This window comes from Tauraco erythrolophus, chromosome 12 (genome assembly GCF_009769465.1).
Source record: "Tauraco erythrolophus isolate bTauEry1 chromosome 12, bTauEry1.pri, whole genome shotgun sequence".
NCBI lineage: Eukaryota > Metazoa > Chordata > Aves > Musophagiformes > Musophagidae > Tauraco > Tauraco erythrolophus.
In genome coordinates, this window is record NC_141476.1 from 15,365,024 (window position 1) to 15,385,000 (window position 19,977).

At 36.2% G+C, this 19,977-nt stretch overlaps 1 protein-coding gene across 3 annotated transcripts in view; it reads right to left on the reverse strand.

Moving 5' to 3' along the window:
* The window catches only part of CACNA2D3 (calcium voltage-gated channel auxiliary subunit alpha2delta 3), a 445,975-nt gene that overhangs the window by 145,888 nt on the left and 280,110 nt on the right, over positions 1–19,977 (reverse strand). For all 3 annotated transcript variants that reach the window (XM_086618882.1, XM_086618881.1, XM_086618879.1), the window contains exons 12-13: positions 14,001–14,079; positions 6,538–6,671 (exon numbers count right to left, since the gene is read on the reverse strand). In XM_086618882.1, coding sequence (XP_086475008.1) covers positions 6,538–6,671; positions 14,001–14,079 — 213 coding nt within the window. The remainder of the gene's footprint in view (positions 1–6,537; positions 6,672–14,000; positions 14,080–19,977) is intronic.

Sequence of the window (19,977 nt, forward strand, 5' to 3'; positions counted from 1 at the left end):
CACTGACAGCAGAGCTACTTAAGACCCAGCTTTGCTGTGGCATTACAGCTGCTTGCTGATGTCGCAGGAAGAAGATAAAAATAAGTTCTGTATCAAAGCCTTCAAGTGCAAAGAACTGGAAAATGCATTTAAGGAAATCAACTGCATATCTCAAAGTTTGAAAAAGTATAATTTGCATTCTGCATTTCTCATGTAAATGTACACTAGGAAAAATAATAGTAATCCGTTTCAATGGAAATAAAGTACTGTAATATTTATAGTCTGTGCCAGAGTTATAATGACTGTGGGGCGAGAAGTGAAGTGTCTCAGCATGTTCCACATGTTTTTAACACTGTTTCTAAAGGCTCTGGAGGCTATTAAATTTAATGAACCCATCTGCTATGAAATAGAGGTCCAAACATAATCAGTTTTCTCAGTGCCATATAATACAGATGGCATTCCATGTTCCACATCCCCAGCAGGAAGTTTTATGTTCCTCTAAGTGCAGGACTTTAGTTTTTGTTTTTGATGTTTTAAACATCTTTTTGATGTATCTTATATAGCATTTTATAGTGTAAATACCATAAACAGCGATACACATGAAAAGTGTTAATTCATTAAAATAAATATTGCTATTTCCTTATTTTTTTTTCCTACTGACTTTGACAACTAGCAATTAGCTCTCTATAGTAATATTCTTTGCTTAATTCAATCACTGAAAATTGCCCTACAATAGTGTAAGTGCCAGCACTAGCAGTGGAGTAAAGCAAACATGTAATTTATCAAATGCAGTCGTTTACTTCAAAAGCTGAAAGGTATTCACAGACGTACCTACATACATGTGCATAGGTGCTATTTGTGCTTAGGCATGTTCTTATTTGCATACGCTGTGTTTGCATGGAACAATGCACAAATCATTCTTATCTAAAGTATACATATTCCCACCAGGTAATTATAGACTTTATTTTCCTTTGCGCGTCCCAATTTGCATTTCAAAGGTCTCAATTTGTGTGTTTTTTGGACACAGGGCACCTTCGCTCTTGTACTGGCATGTGAGCAAGGGCTCTAAACTCAAGTTTAAGTGGCACAGCATTCCTTGCACTGATTAGTGACCTGCTGCCTAACATCAGTAAATCAGTTGTGCATTTTCTAACAAAAAAAGAACAACATCCACCGTTATTTTGAGCTGCATCTGAAAGATGAGTGCATTAATGCTATTCAGCTGAGAGGTTTATTCATTTATTATCTTGAGCACTCATTACATTTTGACAGTTGACACAGATCTTACTGAATTCGAAACAGTTAATGTTGTAAATGGTAATTCATTTATTCTAGATCGAGGAGTAAACCAAACAGATTAGAACTGTTTGTTTAGGAGAAAATGAGAATACTTAATTATGACAACTGGAAATTTAAGGCCACAGAACTCATAAAAGTCATGGTTTAAATGTTGTTTTTTTTTTATTGGACTGTCAGTGAAGATTTCCACAGACAGCCCACTAATCATCAGCATAAGGGGATGTTGCACCTATGTATAAATATGTGTACAATCTTTTTTTATTGTCTACAAGTAGCTGCATTGATCATCACTGTTAATGTTTCAAGCACTGTCCCAGATCTATATTCAGTGCAAATAGAGCAGACCATAACTGCTGGACCAGATCATGTGCAACTTCAAACTGCATTCATGCTCTTATAGAAGGTTCAAAAAAGATGAAATGGTCAGAGTTGTTTAATTTTTCCAGAAAAATGAATCCAGACTGAAGCGCCGATAAGAAGGCATTCCCTGCGCTACTTTGTATTTTTTTTCTCCCATATCAGCCTTCAAAAGACCACTACAGATCTGCAGGAGACAAAGTCGAGCTTGAAGAACCTTGTTTTCAGAACAAACCTACCTGATGGAAGGCCTGATATCCATGCCTGGGATTTTCCTTTCCTAACTCGATTCACTCAAATGTCAAAGCAAGAAAAGAAAATTTTCATGGGAACCTCAGAGTCAGTCAGTGGTGATGACATGCTCTGATAAAGAGCTGTAAATTATGAGATTAAGAGATGCTGGCCACAAGGGAGGGTTAGAGCATGTAACCAAGTCCAAAGCGGGATTGGGAAAAAGGCAACACAGCTTTCTAGTTTTTAAAACATTAAAGAAAAAATAATTTTACTGACTGTGTGTAAATTTTCTTTTCACAGCTGCTGATTAATGGCATTTCCTGATGTTCAGTTCTGCATTGATTACCAATATTTACTTGCTGTAGACATACTTGAGCATTCTGAACACTCTGATGCATTTAAATGCATTCCAGTACTACAGTCTAGAATTTAGTTTTGAAATAGAGGCCCAGGGAATCTTTTACCCTGATAAAAATGCTAATTACACCCACTTATTATAATAGCACAATTAACGTGCTACCAAAAGTATTTGAAGATATCTCTGGGAATAGAAGTTAGTGGAAACAGGGTACTATTTAATTTTTCTTACTTCATAAAAGCTCTTCTGTGCATTGAACACAAAGAAAACTGTGTGAATGGAGGAAACACTAAACAGCATTTTTATACCTCACCAGAAAGCTCCCAAATGGAAAAAATGCCAGCATAATAGCTTTCAGTCTGTAGGACTTTCTATTATATTTTGGTACATTACACATAGGACTTCACATATACAGCTTCCCTTGCTTCCCTGGAAGTGGCTCAGAAGTCATCCTTTGACAAAGAACTGTATCCCAAAATCTAAATTTCCATACCTAAAGCATTCGGATTCTGATATGACAGTTATCTGAGAAGCAAGAGCTTCCTGTGCTTCCTACCAATATTCTGCAAAGAACCTGAACCAGAGTAAAAAGTGTGCCTACATAGCACCTCCATCGTAAGCATTTCAGAAATACTTAGTCTAGGCTTTAGCTCAGCAGAGCTACCTCAATTTACTGCCTCCATAAAGGGAAATTCAGTTCTTGAACAGGTTGCCTTACTAGCACAGTACCAGAACCTTGGTCAAGAAAATAGTTCCAAAAAATTCTTTCTTCAAAAAAAGAAAGAAAAGAGGGATAAAATTTAATTTTTTTTAACAGCAATTGTAGAATTGAACTAAAATCCATAATTTAATGTATGCCTGTGAGAAAGGGATAATGCAAATGATGAATCAACATGTAGTACTTTAACACTGAAGAACAGTATAAAGAATAAAAACCACTCACCATTTGTATGATGACAAATGATGACCTATAATGGCTCAGAACACTTTTTTTTTTTTTTAATGAACTCAAATTCTGAAGCACTGGAATGTTTTCTCAAAATATTAAATGGAATAATAATTTTCTCTTTTTATGCAAAGGAATCCTCCAATTGGAAACTGAACAGAGCCAACATGGTAATGTATGTCTGAATCTGCTCACAGCTTGAAACTAATAGCCTGAAGGAGATGAACTCAATGGTGCATTAGATCCAGAGAATATATTCAGGTACATTTATGAGAAACAATTTTCACCAGGAAGTCAACAAAGGTCCAAGTAGGTCAGATTATATGCCCCGATAAACAAATTCACAATTGCAAGCCTTTAAACAGTGGGAACTCAGAGGCCAGGCCAGTCTCTATTTCCTGCAGCAAAAAGTAACGTTTCTCCACATTGCAGATGTTTCCATAAGAACGAGTTAAGGGCTTCTGTGCTTTATAGATGATTATCCCTAATCCCAAGAGACTACCTCTATGCATTGCTTCACTTGAATATTCTGATGCCTGGGCAATTGGCCTTTCCCCCCCCCCCAGTATATTCCCTTTATTGACTTGCTATAGCTGCAAATATGCTTAGAAGTCATTGACTACGTCAAAATTGTTCTCTCCCTGCAATACTTTCATACCTTTAGAATTCTTATCTACTCAGGAAAGAGTATCTTTGGAAGCTTTCAATTAGAACTTCAACTCTGTTTTTAAGCACCGATTAAGGTATTTTCTTCTGAAGCTTTAGGTACTTGTAAGGCCTTACTGACGTTGAAAGCAGCGATATCAGATCCAAACATAACCTACGTATGAGGCAGAAAAGTTATGTTGAGACTGGTCTGTTGGAGTGCTGTCCAGGCCCCACCATCTAGGGCCCACTGTACACATGTCCCGTCTGCAACCATCCAAGCGAGCCCTTACAGCACCTTTAGGCTATACAGCTGAACATGAACATGTAGCAAGACAATCTCTTCTCCTATTAGACTCCGTAGTCAAGAATCATCTGCCTGTACCCTCACACTTGACAGCTCAAACACCCTTTCCTATAGAACTGTACAGATCCAACAAAGCTTTGTCACTTCTTGTGCATGTCAAACTGCTGACTAAAGTATAAATGGAAAAGAGACCATTGCTATTTCCAGAGGTTTGTATGTGACTACTCTGATTTACCCTGTTTCTTTGTTTATGATTTTTTTTTTTTTGAGGAGAGAAGAATGGAGGAAGGAGGAGAAAGGTAGTTTGCAACTAAGCAGAACATGGTACTCTCTTCTTAAATCTTTTCTTATAGCATCCAACCCATTAGGGTCCTGAGTGGAGTTTTCAGAAATTCAAAAAATATGTTTGCGCAAGTGAGTACATGTATGAGTGCATGTGTATATACGTGTGTGTGTAAATTTATACATACATATATAAGTGTCTATAGTGATATTAATTAGCCTTAGTCAAGATAATGAGAAGAGAAAGAGAAGAACCTGGAAGTATTTTATTTTGATTGCGGTAAAACAGCTTTTGTTTGGATTTAAACAGTTCCTTTATTCAAGAATGTAACAGCTCCATTGTTTTTATTTTCCTGTTTTCTCACAATTCCTTCTCTACACTCCCTCTAGTGTTCTTAAATTCACTTGCATTTACTCACCCCTGCTGTATTCACTTAGTATTTCACACAACATTAAGCTGTTAATTTTCTTTAGCCTTTCCATACCCTACAGGAGAATCACTGGAAGTTAGACTAACTTTTATGAAAACTTTCGTTCCTGCAATGATTGAAGAAATACAGATTAACAGATGAAAGAGAGAGTAAAGTGTAAAATTAATTCTGAAAGAGCATATTGTAGTTTGTCGGTAGGTAAAGGGGAGGACTTGGTGTTGAGAAAGGAGGAAGATTTTGTTTGCGGCACTTTTAATGCGGGATTCAAAGGCAAAGGACAAGGAGGAGAGTTGCGCTAAAACATCGCTTACATGGATCTCTTCCTGCTACTCTCTAGCAAACACCCAAACTCCTTTCAACATGTGCACACACTGATTACTTCAAGCGTATAAAAGCAAGAAGTGAAAAAGAACTAGGTTTTCCTAGTCATCTCCCCATCTCATGGGATGCCCTGAAGGGAGAGTGATAACAGGTAACTTCTGTTAATCTCACCCTTCTGTTTCAATAAAAGAAAGAGAACAAAAAGACGACTGGATTACTATGTTCTCTACAAAAAGTAAACAGATAAGTAAATTCCTTCCAAAGCAATATTTCCAAGCACTTTTTTGTTTCACCTTCATAACTGCAGTTCTAGTATTTCTTTTACATTACCCATGGCCATAACTGAAGAATAGAAAAGACCTAAGGCAAATGTAGAAATGAAGCACAACCCTATTCCCAGTGTGGAGTTTTTTCCTAGAATATTTTGGATTGATTTAAAATAAAACCTACAAGCATTACAGACTCAAAACAAAACAAACAAAATAAACACCAAGTATTGAAGTGAAGCTGACGAGATTCTCCCACCTTGTTCTATCTTCATGAAAGTAAAAATTTAATTAATTTTAATGAATACTTAGCATCACTTGTACTAAATGACAGGATACTTGCTACAAAGTCTTGTTCTATGGATAATATATGAACCATGATATTTTAACTGGATAAAAAGAAACACAAGAAAAAGGAAACAGATAAAAAGCTATTTCAGACCAACCCATGAAAATGAACAATCTATATCTGCAAATCTGATGATTTACCACAAATGATACAAAAGTATCATGAGTGCTCAGTCACTGCATAACGGAAAGTTCAGCTTCAACTCCAGCGTTTCACAAGGATGTCAAATTAAAATTAGATATTTATGACAATTTTGTTAGCATATCACCGATTCAATTAATTTTAAAAGGCAGAATCTTCTCATTATTCTTCCCCTACTAGTTGTTCCCTAGATGATGACCCACCTTTATATACTAAAATATGGATTCTTGTCAGCCTATGCTTTTATACTGACATTCATTGACACACTTTAAAACATTTAGAAAAAATGGTTACTCAATCTTATCAATCTCTTTTCACTGCCCATTTTTGATTAATAAAAGAAATGTACATTTGGAGTAATAAATTTTAAAATTATGCTGTTACTTATGTTTCATTCATTATTTTCTATGCAATTTACAATATATAAGTATCTGCTAAAGTTCAGTAATCTTGAATTATTTACTTGTAACAAAGATACCAAGTCCTGATTCTTATACTGAATTGGCACATTCCAGCAACAGAAATCAGACGCCCAACCAGTGTTTCTACAACAACAGTTTTGCTCCTAATTCCTCATTATATGCAGTAAGCCTATATTAAATGCCTTAACATGCAGACTTACAGTGCTGTCAATATATGCTTCAGTCCATACTACATCGTGCTCTTGGTCAATAACCTTTGGTCGGCTAAGAACATGGAGATATTCCATGACATTCTCTTGAACATCAGCTAACGTAGAGATCTGAGTAAAAAACCCTATGGAAACACACAATTCCAAGTTATAAACCAGACAGAACAGATTAAGGAAGATTGCAACAACATATGATGTTCTATGTCTGTCATGTTTTCTGCTTGTTCATTTCCAAAGAAGAAATGCAAAAAAAAAAAAAAGAATGTTTCATAAGAAGCAGCCTCAAACAGTAGTAACTGATAAAAATAGAAGTCTGTGAAACCTTTAGCCAATCTTGAAGGACTGGGTTCCCAATATTGCTATGAACCACTGCACTGCCTATCCTAAACTTTCTATTTCCAGAAAACTTTTGTTGTTTAATGGTAAAGAAGTTTAGGGTTTGCGGTTTTGTTTCTAAACACTGCATACTTTAAAAGTTAGAACTGGTATTAACTTTGTCCAATCACATCTCATCCAGTTTCAAGAAGCATTACAGATTAGAACTACAGTAACAAAACTGTAGTTACATATGCTCTAAAATGCTCATCCTTATAGGATGTGACTAAACATCAAATAGAAATAGGTTATTTACAAATAGCAAGTCACAGAAAGTGTAGACTACAACTAGAATTGCTTGGCTTAGTGATCACAGCTTTGTTAATCTCCTACAACCTGACAGCACTAGGAACAGCAGAGGCCACAGCTATTTGAGCTGTCACCACTTTCCTTTCAGTGCTTAGATGACAAATATCTTTATACATCACAAACTTGGCATCTGGAGCCCACATCATGCAAGGGTGACGAATGACTGACAAATTTCAAGGGCATAGTTTCATCAAGCCTTATGTAAATGCAGCACTTCCCCTTCATATACTTTCCTTTTCCTTAATGAGAAAAGGCCAATATGGAATTGTCATGAAAGAGGCCTTGCTACAATTTTAGTCTTTTGACGAGATCACAACTTCTATGGAGCTGGAACACTAAGCTTCATCAGAAAACATGGCAGCTGCAAAGAACTTTGGAGCTGTGTTTATTGTAGACAGGGTCAACTTTGTCAAGATAGAAAGAGCACTCTGTAGTCTGAATGTTAGAACTTTCTGATTCAATACACCTGCAAATAATTCATGCAGTACAAAACTGATGTTTCTACACACACTTCATCTATGTATGAATTAAGACAGTGTAAGAACAGACTTTATAGCAGAGATCTATAACATAAAACGAGCCATAGTAGTAGCCTAATGCATATTTTCAACTTAGTAAGAAAAAGCAGACGTGCTGGGGTTTTTTAATGCTAAACTGATTTGATTATACTATGATCTCAAATATTCCTAGTATAGTATTCATACTCGTAGTATAATATTCATACTGTTCAAACATTCAATATTCTGCTTAAGGAATTTTAATTATTTGATTTTTTTTCTGTTAAGTTCAGCATTGTGTGAGGACATTGACTACTACATATACTATTGAGGTTTAACTCTTGCTTCGAAACAGCTTTTTTTTTTCTAAGGTTCTGAAAGCTTTTTCAGCTATAGAGTAAAATGATTGACATAAGTTTAATGAGGAAATCTGTACTTGAGAAAGCAGAATTCTATGTATATGGTGAAAAAAAGGAAAATTATAGTGTACTTTCATGAATTATTGGCTTAGAACACTCATGCGAAAAAGCAATGTGTACATGACTCTTTCTGAAATGCCGCCTGCTCCAATTTTGGGACTGCTGCGTGTCCCAACTCAAAGTATGGGTTTCTCTCTCCTGTAAGTAATAAGGGACACTTCGCTATCCGGTCCTTTTAATTTGGTGTAAATGTCAATACGTAGTCAAAATACGATGATTTGCCAATATGAGCTATTCACATAGATAACCTCATAAATTACATACATATATGTGTGTGTATGTATGCATAGATACACACTGTGGTTTATAATGCTATTAATCAAGGATTCAAAATATTTCAGAACTGTGTGGATCACTCATTTTACAGGTAATGACCTACATTTTCCTAAATCAGGTCAAAGTGCCTGAAAATGGTATGTCTCATTTCAGAAAGCTTAAAAGAGAACCAATATTCAGAGGCCATATTCAGCACTGTTCACATGTTTCAAGTTACATACTCAAAAGCACAGGCTACTCAGAAATTCAGAAAAAATTAAACAGAAGCACAAATAGACTAATCAGCCTTCTGCCTTTCTTCCTCCAGCTTAGACTAGTGTACAATAGTTATAAATAAGGACTAAGACATTAAAAGGAAAGAGCACACAAACGCTGCTCATTTCTCTGCAGGAGATTTAAAGCAGAGGGCCTCCGTGCATGTCCATCTCTCCTTTTACCAAACACGTATTTTCAATTGTCCCCATGGACAAGTTTTTATTTGTCCTTAAAGGGCAGACTTGGTCACTGTTTTGTTTCAGTGTTTTCTACGCAATCTTACATCACCACTCCAATGCTATTTGCTGCGTTGAGCGCATGTACTTTCAGCACATGTTACTCCAGTACTTGCACTTCTCTTTCAACAGAGTGAAAAACTACAGTTGGAGCAGAGATCTACTTGCACTGAGTAGTGTACAGTGAACAATAGGACTTTCTATATATAAGCATATTAAATAATGCGTGGAAAGTCAGAGGATATTAGCTACTTGAAAAAATTTATTCTGTATCTAAGGTGATAGAAAGGTCTGTTTTAATCAAGCAGTATTTTCTTACCCGTACAGGGTGAAATTACAACTAGTTAACACTTTTTAATGCCATACTTCGTTAAAATCAAAACCTTAAAGACTCATTTAAAGACTTGTTTAAGAAGCTCCTGGATGTCTATGCCTGGAAAATTCTTTAATCACAGCCTATAAATTACCTTTGAGATAAAATATCTTTCTGTAAAATAAGCATGTGTTCTGATTGCCTCCTAAAACGTTTTTATGTCAGTTTTTCAAGTGAAAAAAATTTAGCTAGATTACTCAAATAAAAAGAAAAAAAAAAAAGAAACAGAAAACAGGACCCAATCTGAAGCACTTCAGTGTTGCGTCATACAGGTTTATACACGTTACGAGACACTGATAATGCCGATTTTTTTTTTCTTTTTTTTTCTTCTTTTCCTTCATTTAGAAGAGATCCATCTGGACCAAGTACAGCCAACATGAGCAGAGATCCCTGCTTGAGCACTTACCTGTAACTATTCTTCATATGGATGTGTATTACATGAGGTATTTCTCTTTGCAGTATTTCTGAGAGCGCATGCTATCGTATCACAACTCACACAGAACTCTCCAGGCAGCATGCTACAGACTATTTATTTATTGTTGTAGTACTTACAAACCGTATGTCTCAACTGCACAATAGAGAAAACAGTTTTTAGCCTAATTTCCTGAGACTAAAAGAGATACTGAGTAATTCTGAATCAATTTCATATAAACTGTGCAAAGAAATAAAGGTCTCAAAGACAAGTGAAACTTTGTGACTAGCCCGAGATTGAACGAAGTGACACAGAGCATCCCATTTGGGAGCAGCCAGATGCTAAATCAGCACAGGTATACTGGCACGCCTGTAGCTGCAGGCTACTCATGCAGTTCTCCCTGCCCAGTGAGTATGACAGCTAAAGAAGTCAAGTTTAGCAAGTGGAAGAAAAGGAATTAGTGTGAATAAATCCTGTTTTTTAAATCATATCTGTGTATCACAGATTTATTCATACATCAGGCTGCAACAGATGAAAAGTTGAAAGAGTCTGTTAGAGATTTTATTCCTTCTAATCAGGTTGCTTCAAGTAACTGAGATTAGTGAAGTGCAAAAATTGCTGCTAAAGATATGTGAAAGACAAGACTTAGATGAAGATGGTGTTATAAGGCACAACCATATGGATTCTCTTGAAGTTTTTTATAATGTGATCTCAGGAGTGGGTTTCATTTATAATTTCTGGGAATAGTTCCTTTCTTGCATAGAAGATTTTGTCTGTTTAATCTCCTTATAAATATGGTTTGTGATTTTGAGCTCATATTCGAAAAATCTACAATTTCACAAGTTTCCATAACTCAGGTAATATGAAAAATTACCTCCCTTCTGTGAATTTCTGGTTCATCTATTTACTTCGTTTCTACAAAAAGTTGTTTTCCTTAAGTTTCAGCTTTCTTTACAAAGTGAAATGATTTGCAAAAGCTAGGTGAACGATATTTCCTATATTTTTAATGCCTGTTCTAATATTTATATTTCAATCTTCTCCCAATGGGAAAACTCTACTAAAAGTTACCATACAGCTAGGGACTGCATTAGGTAACAATCTTTTAGTTTGTTTACACTGTATATTTAGCCTTTTGATGATCCAAATGTTTGCAGCCATGTGTAACAAAAGCCAAACTTCACAAGAATTAGCTTCCTACACTGCTAAATTTCTCTCTCGTATCTAGAGATCAGAGGTACTGTGTGGATTTAAAAACTTTACTCTTCCTATATCAAGGTTTAATCATCAGATAAAGACATGCTCTGAAGTTCCTGAGCACAGCTGCTGAGGCCATGTAAGAAATAGCAGCAAACCCATGCTTCAATTTTTGCATTCTAACACCTGCTTCTCAGCTCCCCAGTGTGTGAATTATGCCACCTTAGAGCCCCTTACAGTCAGCACTACTATTTTTTCCTCTCCAGCAGGAAAAAATTTGTGAAGGAAATGGGCAAGATTTGGTAATGACAAGTGTGAGATATGTATAATGATGTGGTTAAAGACAGACACTTATGCTCTGCGATTGAGCTGCCTTTCCACATTACACAGTCCTTGCAATGTTTTTGGGTGGCTTGTTTTTCTCTAAAATGTCCACCGTTAGGCTTATAACTTTGCAAAATGCCTCCAGCGGATTTTTACATGGAGTGCAGTACTTTTTGTTTCCTGGACACAGTGCAAAATAGATGCAATATTCTTGCAACTAATAAAATACCAGAATTAAAAAATCCTCTTTGAGTACGGACTAAGGAGGGAATTCATTGTTTCACTGCAGCTGTAAAACTCCCACGGAGAATGCCCCCCCACCTAAGAGGCCTCTCAAGCAGGTGAACAGTATCTGTAACTGGCTGCCTGCCACCCCCGACAAGAGCTCTCCGTGCAGGAGGTGCTGGGGTCATGCTAATAATGGGAATGGATGTGACTGGGGCTTCCTGTGCGCAGCTCTCCTCTGCTAATACAATAGTCTATAAACTGCTGCAGCTGGGGCACTACTTGCCTCCGGGCTGATCTGTCCTCTGTGGCAGTTAGAGCCGCTGTCGGACCTCCGATACGCAAAGCATTTCTCCCTACATTCCTTGCTCAGCCTCTGCTCCTTTGTCCTGATGAACCCTCTCCTTCGTCCATGTGACAACATGCCGGCCACAGGGATGATCCGTAACAAAAATTTAAAAAAATATAATAATAATTAAAACACAGGCTGTCAACTTACTAATGCAATAGAGAATTTTACTGAAAAAAAAATTTAATCTTGGCTATTTTGTTAGTAAGTAATGCATTAACTGCCATCTTTATTGTTATGGCTCTCTGCTGGAAGAAACTGCTGAAGGAAAGGTAGTGCCTGCTTACTTTAAAACCTGGCACACGCACGCCAAGCACTAGGAAAATTTTACCTTTGTTCCCTTCAGAATCTTGGCAAATCTTTATTCTTTTCCTTTATATGCACTTGCTTATGATACAGAAGAGTAAATCACTGCAAATTTCACAAAACGCTCTAGAGGGACTTTGGGGTTGTTAAACGTTTTAATGTATTTAAAATGGCTTGGTGTTTTGCTTCATTAAGCTAACTCCCTCTAGATATGCCCTACTTATACATAACAATGTAACAGAAAAACATGCTTGGGGTTTTTCAAGGTTTCACCATCAGAATCTAGAAGCTAAAGAAGTTTTGCAAGGTGGTATGAATTTCCCCTGTGACCCATTTCGAAGGAAAGGACTGCTGTCCACAGTCCAGTCAGCTGGAAACCCTGCGAACAGCCTTCATCTATGTTGTGCTTCCAAGGGGAAAATGACTGCAAGGAAAATTGATTTTAGGGTCATTGACCCTCAGTGACAGCAACATACTTTGGCCCACCCGTGCAAGTAGTAAGCTGCAGTCCAGCCATTCATCCTATCTTTAGACCAGCTTTACTACACTCCTCATCTGTTGTGCTGTAATCCTTCATTTCACTAAAAGAAAATGGATGAGCTGTAGCTGAAAACTGTAAGAAAAAGATCTAAATCCCTACTGTCTGACATAACGACTTACGCTGTTTCCAATTGTGATTTTCAAAGCTATAAAAAAAAAAAAAGTAATTACTGATTAGAGGTAGAAGATTTCTGCATTGCACGCTATCAGAAGGCAGGTATTGTAACAATTAAACTGAGAGAAAAAAATATAGAAGAAACAGTCATTAAGCTGTTTAGTTGATTCATATGAGTAAGAGTCTCTCTCAAAGCAACATGGCTCTGAAAAGAACAAAGTAGTCCTGAATAATGACAAAGGTGACCACTTTTCCTCCTCTGGGAATAAGGAAGACATGGACCAGATGATCTACTAAGGCAGTCTCTATTTCCTGATTTCTCAGTTGCTGTACTTAGATCTTTATGAATCTGTAGAGCTGGGCTAAAAAGCTAAAAGATTTTGTTGATTAAATTGTCTTCAAAAAGATGCTTCAAAGGATTCTTATACTATTATTTAAACTAAATTATGGTGTAATATTAGCTGATTAAGACAAGACTTCAAACTGAGTAATTTCCATCAGCTGGACATAACAGTAGTTAAAGAAATAATGACTAAATGGATAGCACCTGATGCAATTCATCATAATGTAATGTGGCACAACGGGGGGGAAAAAAACTTTTTTTTCTTTTTTTCTGAGAGGAAAGGAAAAGGAAAACCTGAAGATTAATTAGGGGCTTGTTTCTTTTTCTGAATCATTCTTACTTATATTAGTCTTCCCTTTTATTGTAGCATCTCAGCATCTTACATGTTTTAATGTTCGTTCCTTAAAGAATACAAAACTGTTTTTTCAATTACACTGTCAGTTCCTCAAGAGACAGAATGTCTGGTGTTTTACATACCATGCCTAACTCAACAGAACTTGTACCCAATGTTCTTAGGAACCAAACTAACTCTGCCTGAGTAATAACAGCTATAATAGAAAAAATGCATGGAAATTAAAGTTTGGTCTCTGAACAAAAATTTAAGATCACACAGTTTAAAAGCTTCACACGTACTTTAAGTAAAAAATAAATTTCAAATTGGGTTTTTTTTTTGCTTTTTAAATTGTATGCTACAAGATAAATAGATCTTTTCCTTCCCTGGAAAAAAAAAACAACCCATCCTCTCTAGTTGTCAGTGACACCATATCTGTAGAAGGGTCAGATATGCAGGAAGGCTCATCAATAGGGTTTTGAAAACAAGGCTTTCACAGATGAAGGGTAACTAACCTTTGTTAGCACAAGCCATCCACTTCAGATTATCAGCAAAAGCAGCTTCTCTTCCAATCAGATAGGTAAAAATACGAACCTGAAAGTACAATGCAAAAGATCAAGTCAATTAATACAGTAGAACTTCAGATACAGATGTGTAAATTCGTTTGGATAGACCCTTCTTAAGAAAACATTACTGGTTAAGCAGCACCATAGGGTAAAAAAATCTCTGCAAGTAATGTCTTCATGACAAAATGTGGCTTTTGTTCTATGTAACAGAATATCTACGTAACAGTAAGTTCAATCTCTTTGGATGTTTTTAATATCTGATATTTAACAAAAGTTATGGTTGAATGGTTACAGTGTAAGAGAGAATAAACTAAAACCATTGGAGTACAAGGCAAAACTGCATGTTTCAGGCACATCTGTTCTACACTTACGAATTCAGAAAATTGCTATAATGTGGAGGAAGAGGCACTTAATTAGCAAATACTTCTGTAGATAAAGGATCTCAAACACTAGACAAGAAAATTCTCAGTTTTCAAGGTTCATATGACACAGTATCTTTGTCAACTTAGAGACAGGTACCCACAGGTGGCACTTGTGCTATCAACCAATAAACAACACAATCATGTGCCGAGTTGCCACCTTTCCCAGGCAGAAATATCTGCGTGAAAAGCTGTGCAGCTGGTCTATGCATGTGCATGCACACAGAGACCTTCATCCAGAAAACCTAGAAAACTGCTGTTTTCCTCAAAGTTCTGCCCAGATAAAATTTCTTGGCAAAGAAGGCCATACTTGGAAACACTGGATACAGGGTAGGCCTTGCTAGATGCTGAATAACACTTATTTGTCTGGACTCCACAGTTCCATGCTATAATAGTTATATCCAAAACTGCATTTTTGAGCAGCTTCAGACAGCTGCCATTTAGAAAGCAAAGAAAAATTTCCAGCAAAACATTTCTCTCTTTGCTATACCATTTCCTCCGTTCGTTCTTGTTAAATAGATAGGTTCAGGGCTGCTCTATTTCACAAGCCTGAAAACAGCTGCAAATTTATTCTTAGAGTAGACTGATGACAGCCTTTTCTACTGCGTACCTTCTGCGCTCAACCTTATTCTATACATGGGAAACTGCAGCAAAGATAATTGAGTGGGATTTAGCTAAACAGGGAATGGGAAAGGAGCATGTTGTCCAGAGCTTCCCCTACCTCATTAATACAAGTTTGTGGGGCACTCGCAGCCTCTCTGATCAGGTTGGGTCTGCAACCACTCCTGTGTTTGCTGAGCAAAGAAATCACTGCCCTGGGTCCCAGCACATTCCATCTAGAAATCCCACACCATTCCATGCCTTCATCTACCAGTTGATAGAGCCAGGTAAGATGGAGCATAGTGAGCCTCACTTAACCTGACAAAGCTCCCAGCAAGAGAATTGGGAATAGCACCTAACAACTACAGCTAAAGCCCATATTCTGCCCACTGCAGCCCTTGCCATGCTAAGATGCTAAGGCTTATGCCTCTCATTCCATGTGCCTAAACTTCCACAAGCATTTTCCCATTCCCTAATGATCTGTCCAGGCAAAAAAGGCCAAGTGCATACTGGGCCATACTAGCAAGACGAATACAAGGTAAGACCACATCTGGAGTACTGAGTTTTGGATTCCCACAGACAGCAACATACTGGAAAAGACAGACTCTTCTTGAAGGTGGACTCTAAGAGGTCAACACAGCAAGGCACAAAAGTCAAAAGAACGTCCTAAACAATTCTGATTTCATATAAGGAAAATAATTTTTATCATGAGGGTAATAAAATATTAGAAAACAGTGCCTCAAAATGCTGCAGAACCTGCATACTGGGAGATATTAAAAACCTGACCAGATAAGTTCCAGAGCAGCCTGATCTAACTTCACCTGCTCTGAGCAGGAAATTGGACAAGATACTCTTCAGAGGTCATTTCCAATCTAAATGATTCCATGAAATTAGCAATATTTTACACAAAAGATTAAAAATTTGACTGATTTTCTAATGAAAAACTTGTTCTACATTATGTTGATTTTGAAGATAAATAGATTATTTTAGGACTGGAAACTGACAATTTGTAGCCGCAAACATGGTGCTATCCTTATGTATGAGAAGAAAGAAAATTATGAACTCCATACTGTAACACTAAAAATTGTAACTAAACCCCACATCAGATCCTTTTATGTTTTTATCGATATAGATAATAGAATGATCATTATCCAAACATTTTTACAGAAACTCTGTTATCATCATTAAAAAGCTGTACACAACAAAATATGCTCTAGAACATTTTATTCAATAGCTAATTGGGTCGCACATTCACAAAACAGACATGCTTAAATTATACAGGAAGCTAATTAGAAAGAAAAGTCATGATGTGAGAAGTTTATCAAGACTTTTGATTTAATTCATTTGCAATTTAAAAAATAATCAAAGAATTAAATTTCTTACAGTTTTTTCAATTAGCACTTTTTTCTTACTCACAGTGAGATAAATCGTTTGTAGAATATACCAACTTTATAGTAAGTTCTCATAGGTTTTTTGCAAAGAAGTTTTAAAATGTCTCTGAAAGTTTCCCTTTCACTGTCAGCTGTGATACTATATGCCCTCACTGCTCTTTTGTCCATTTTCTTAATGGCCAGATGCTATTTCTAGCCATACGTGGTGTTTTGCATTACTATCATGCCTAGAGACCAGATTTCTGTCACAAAACTTTTCCCTGTCTTTAAAACATAAAACGTACATAGAACTCAATCATGATTTATACCATCTAGAAAGTATACACACTGATTCTGTAGTGTTGTTAATTAGTTTGAATCAAACAGTATGCATAATCCTACTCTAAGACTCTAAAGAACACAGCATTACACAAAAGAATGGCACTTTTATGCTTTGTTGATGGCTACAAAAAGCATTAAGAAAGAAAATCTTTATTCTCTAAACACATATGAAAGGGCACAGTGAGATTTATACCCTAAAAATACTGCATAAATCACTGTCACAGTTTATCTTCCTGAAAATGATGCTCAAATATAGCCTATGATGAGACTGAATACATCTGAAAGATTTATATTTAATGATCTGCTTTAATCTATAAAGAATCAAACTACACTGTGTTCCTAATAAAATGAGACCGGGCTTATCTAAAAGGATGAGCAGTAAGCATGATAATAGGCATAGGCAGCAAACTAACTGCGTTACTCCTACTAAAAAAAAAAAAAAAAAACTCAACAAATTGTTACCATAGATCATCATGAGGAATGGGGCTACCTCTGAGATACTGTTGCAAGAGTTTTAACGTTTTTTCTCCAAGTACATTTTGTACATATAGTTTACTTTATATCTGTAGTTTCACTCGAAAATATTTTAAGCATCATAAAAAAATAATGCTAATTGTTCAGCATTATTTTGAAAACGTAAAAATAAAAGCTATACAGTAGTGAGCTAGCACTGAAGATGAGTGATCAGTTTAAGTTCTTTCCTTCTCTATCCCAATGAGTTGTGTATTCTTCTCTATGCATTTTTCACTGTGTATGTTATATAAATGATGTTTACCATTGTCAACATGAAGTATAAAATCTTCTATAAAATGAAATATATGGTAAGCTATAATTTTAAAATACCATTTCTATACTACTTGTTACTTAATGGAATGACTTATTATTTATTATTCATAGTAGCTTCATAAGAAAATAACCATGTAAGGTCACAGAAGGTATTTCGGTTAAAAATAATGCCACTGATTAACATGAAAGTTTTTCTTTTACATTGACCTTAAAGATACATTAATAGCTATTATAAATATTGTTTAATACTACATTCAGAATAGTGAGAAAATTCCTCAAAATCAGTTCTGGTGGCAAACAATTCTGATTATAGCTCTACTTTTAAAAGTTTCATTTGGTCAGTTCATTGAACTCACCAGTGTGAACTTAATTCACTGTGAGCTTGCAGCGGGAAACGCTCCTGACTGCCTCGCCATTCCCTGTAGGAGTACTTTTACAAAACAAATGCTTGCCATATTATTTTCTGCTTTCAGAGATGACAGCAATGACTTAGGTAATAAATGACTAGAATTGAAACTTGCCTAAAGAAGTCTACATTCTAAATCCAACTTTTCAAAACAAACTTGGATCTACATACTTTTTATGCCCTCTACATGGGTATTTTATGTAGTAATTCTAGATGTGCTCGTACCATCCACAGTATAATACCAATAAATAGGAACAAAGTTACTGTGGTCATACACCTGTTTTCTGCACCTACATAAAAATATAACTAAGTCAATATTATAGAAGTACTACATTAATTTAGCAGGATGAGTTCAAATTACTTCGACTTCTGCGTGTGGACAAGATCTATGCTACGTATGCTGCAAAACCGGACACACTGTGTCATAGTCATCACTGAAATTGCCACTGTAAATCGACTAAACATTAGGTATCAGATTTATTATCCATCCATATTCTCAGATACCATATAAGATAAATGTTAGGCAAAAACTGTTAATAGCGACCACTACATTTTCTTCTTTGTATATCTGAAGTAACTGGATGGAAAGTGTGTCAGACCAGTTCTGCTCTGCAAAATAATTGCATGAAATGTCTGTTGTATTCAAACAATCCAGATATAGCACTAATATTGTAGAGTCTACTGATAAAAATATATAGTGCTGAGGCATATGATTGAAATCTCTATAATTTGTATTAGATGAGAAAATATAAAGTGTGTCTCATTCTGTGGTTTGTATTGGACCTTAAAGAAAATAACAAAATAGAAGTCATGAGCTTTAATAAGTATATACACTACAAACATACATATACACTGATACACCTATATCAGTGTCTTATGGTACAACATTGAACATTAGGACACTAAAAATTCTTTTGAATCAATATGAAGAGAACATTTCAGTCAAGGTAGACTGAATTAATTCAAAGTTATGGGCCAGTCCCAGAAGATCCAGTAACAACATTTACGTAGTCTACATATGTTCTGGCTAACTGACTATAAGCCAAATGAGAAAAACGCCTTTCAATATCCAAGTGCTGTAACTGAATCAAGAGACCATTACCACCTGAGAAGGAATCTGCATCAGAGGCTTTGGCAAAAAACATGTGACAAAGAGAACCCTTCAGTTCTGGATAATTTTGAAAGCTTTGTAAGATAGTCGAGGGAGACCTGAAAATATTTTTAATGTCTGACCTGTCAAATATGATATCAACTATATAAGGCTTAACATGAGCTGTTAGATGTGGAGAAAGGAAATGCTCTCAGGCAGCAGCACTAGTTTTGAACTGTTATATCCTATCTACAAAACGAAAAATTGTAGATGCTGTTGGATTCACTGAATGCAAAGCAAAGCTTATTTCCAGAGCAAAAACTTTAAGCTTTGGAACTATATTTGCTCTTCCTGCACAGTATGTAGCTCCTACAGATGTGCCACAGACTCATTTTTTTTAAGCCAGTGTTCACAGAAAAGGGAGTGAGAGCTTCACAGTAACATTACAGAAACTGAAAGGACAGTGGAACTAGAAGCTTTAACTGAGCTTGTGACTTTCTCACTTCATATTTTTCTATATTGTTTTAAAGAGGGCGCCGAATGGCAAAGAATACCATTTGAGATTGACGTATATTAATTATCTTTAAAATAGCAGCTGTAGAAACCTCCCATGTATTACCTTGTTATTATGTCTCATTCCTGACCTAGAAGGATCGCCTCCGGGGATCAGCACTCCGTTCAGTTGCTGCATAAGCTCAAATAATTCTGAACCACAGAATCATATTCACACTAAGCAACAGACTAATTTCAATGGTGCACTTCATGAGGGTCAGCTTCTACGTGCAATATTGGGGGTTCTGGTCCAAAAGACTCATCCTTTGTGAGCTTGTGAGAAGAAGCACAACATGTCAACAGTGTCACAAGTTGTGTTGGTAAATACTCCCGTGTACACGGCAGAATTAAATAATATTAA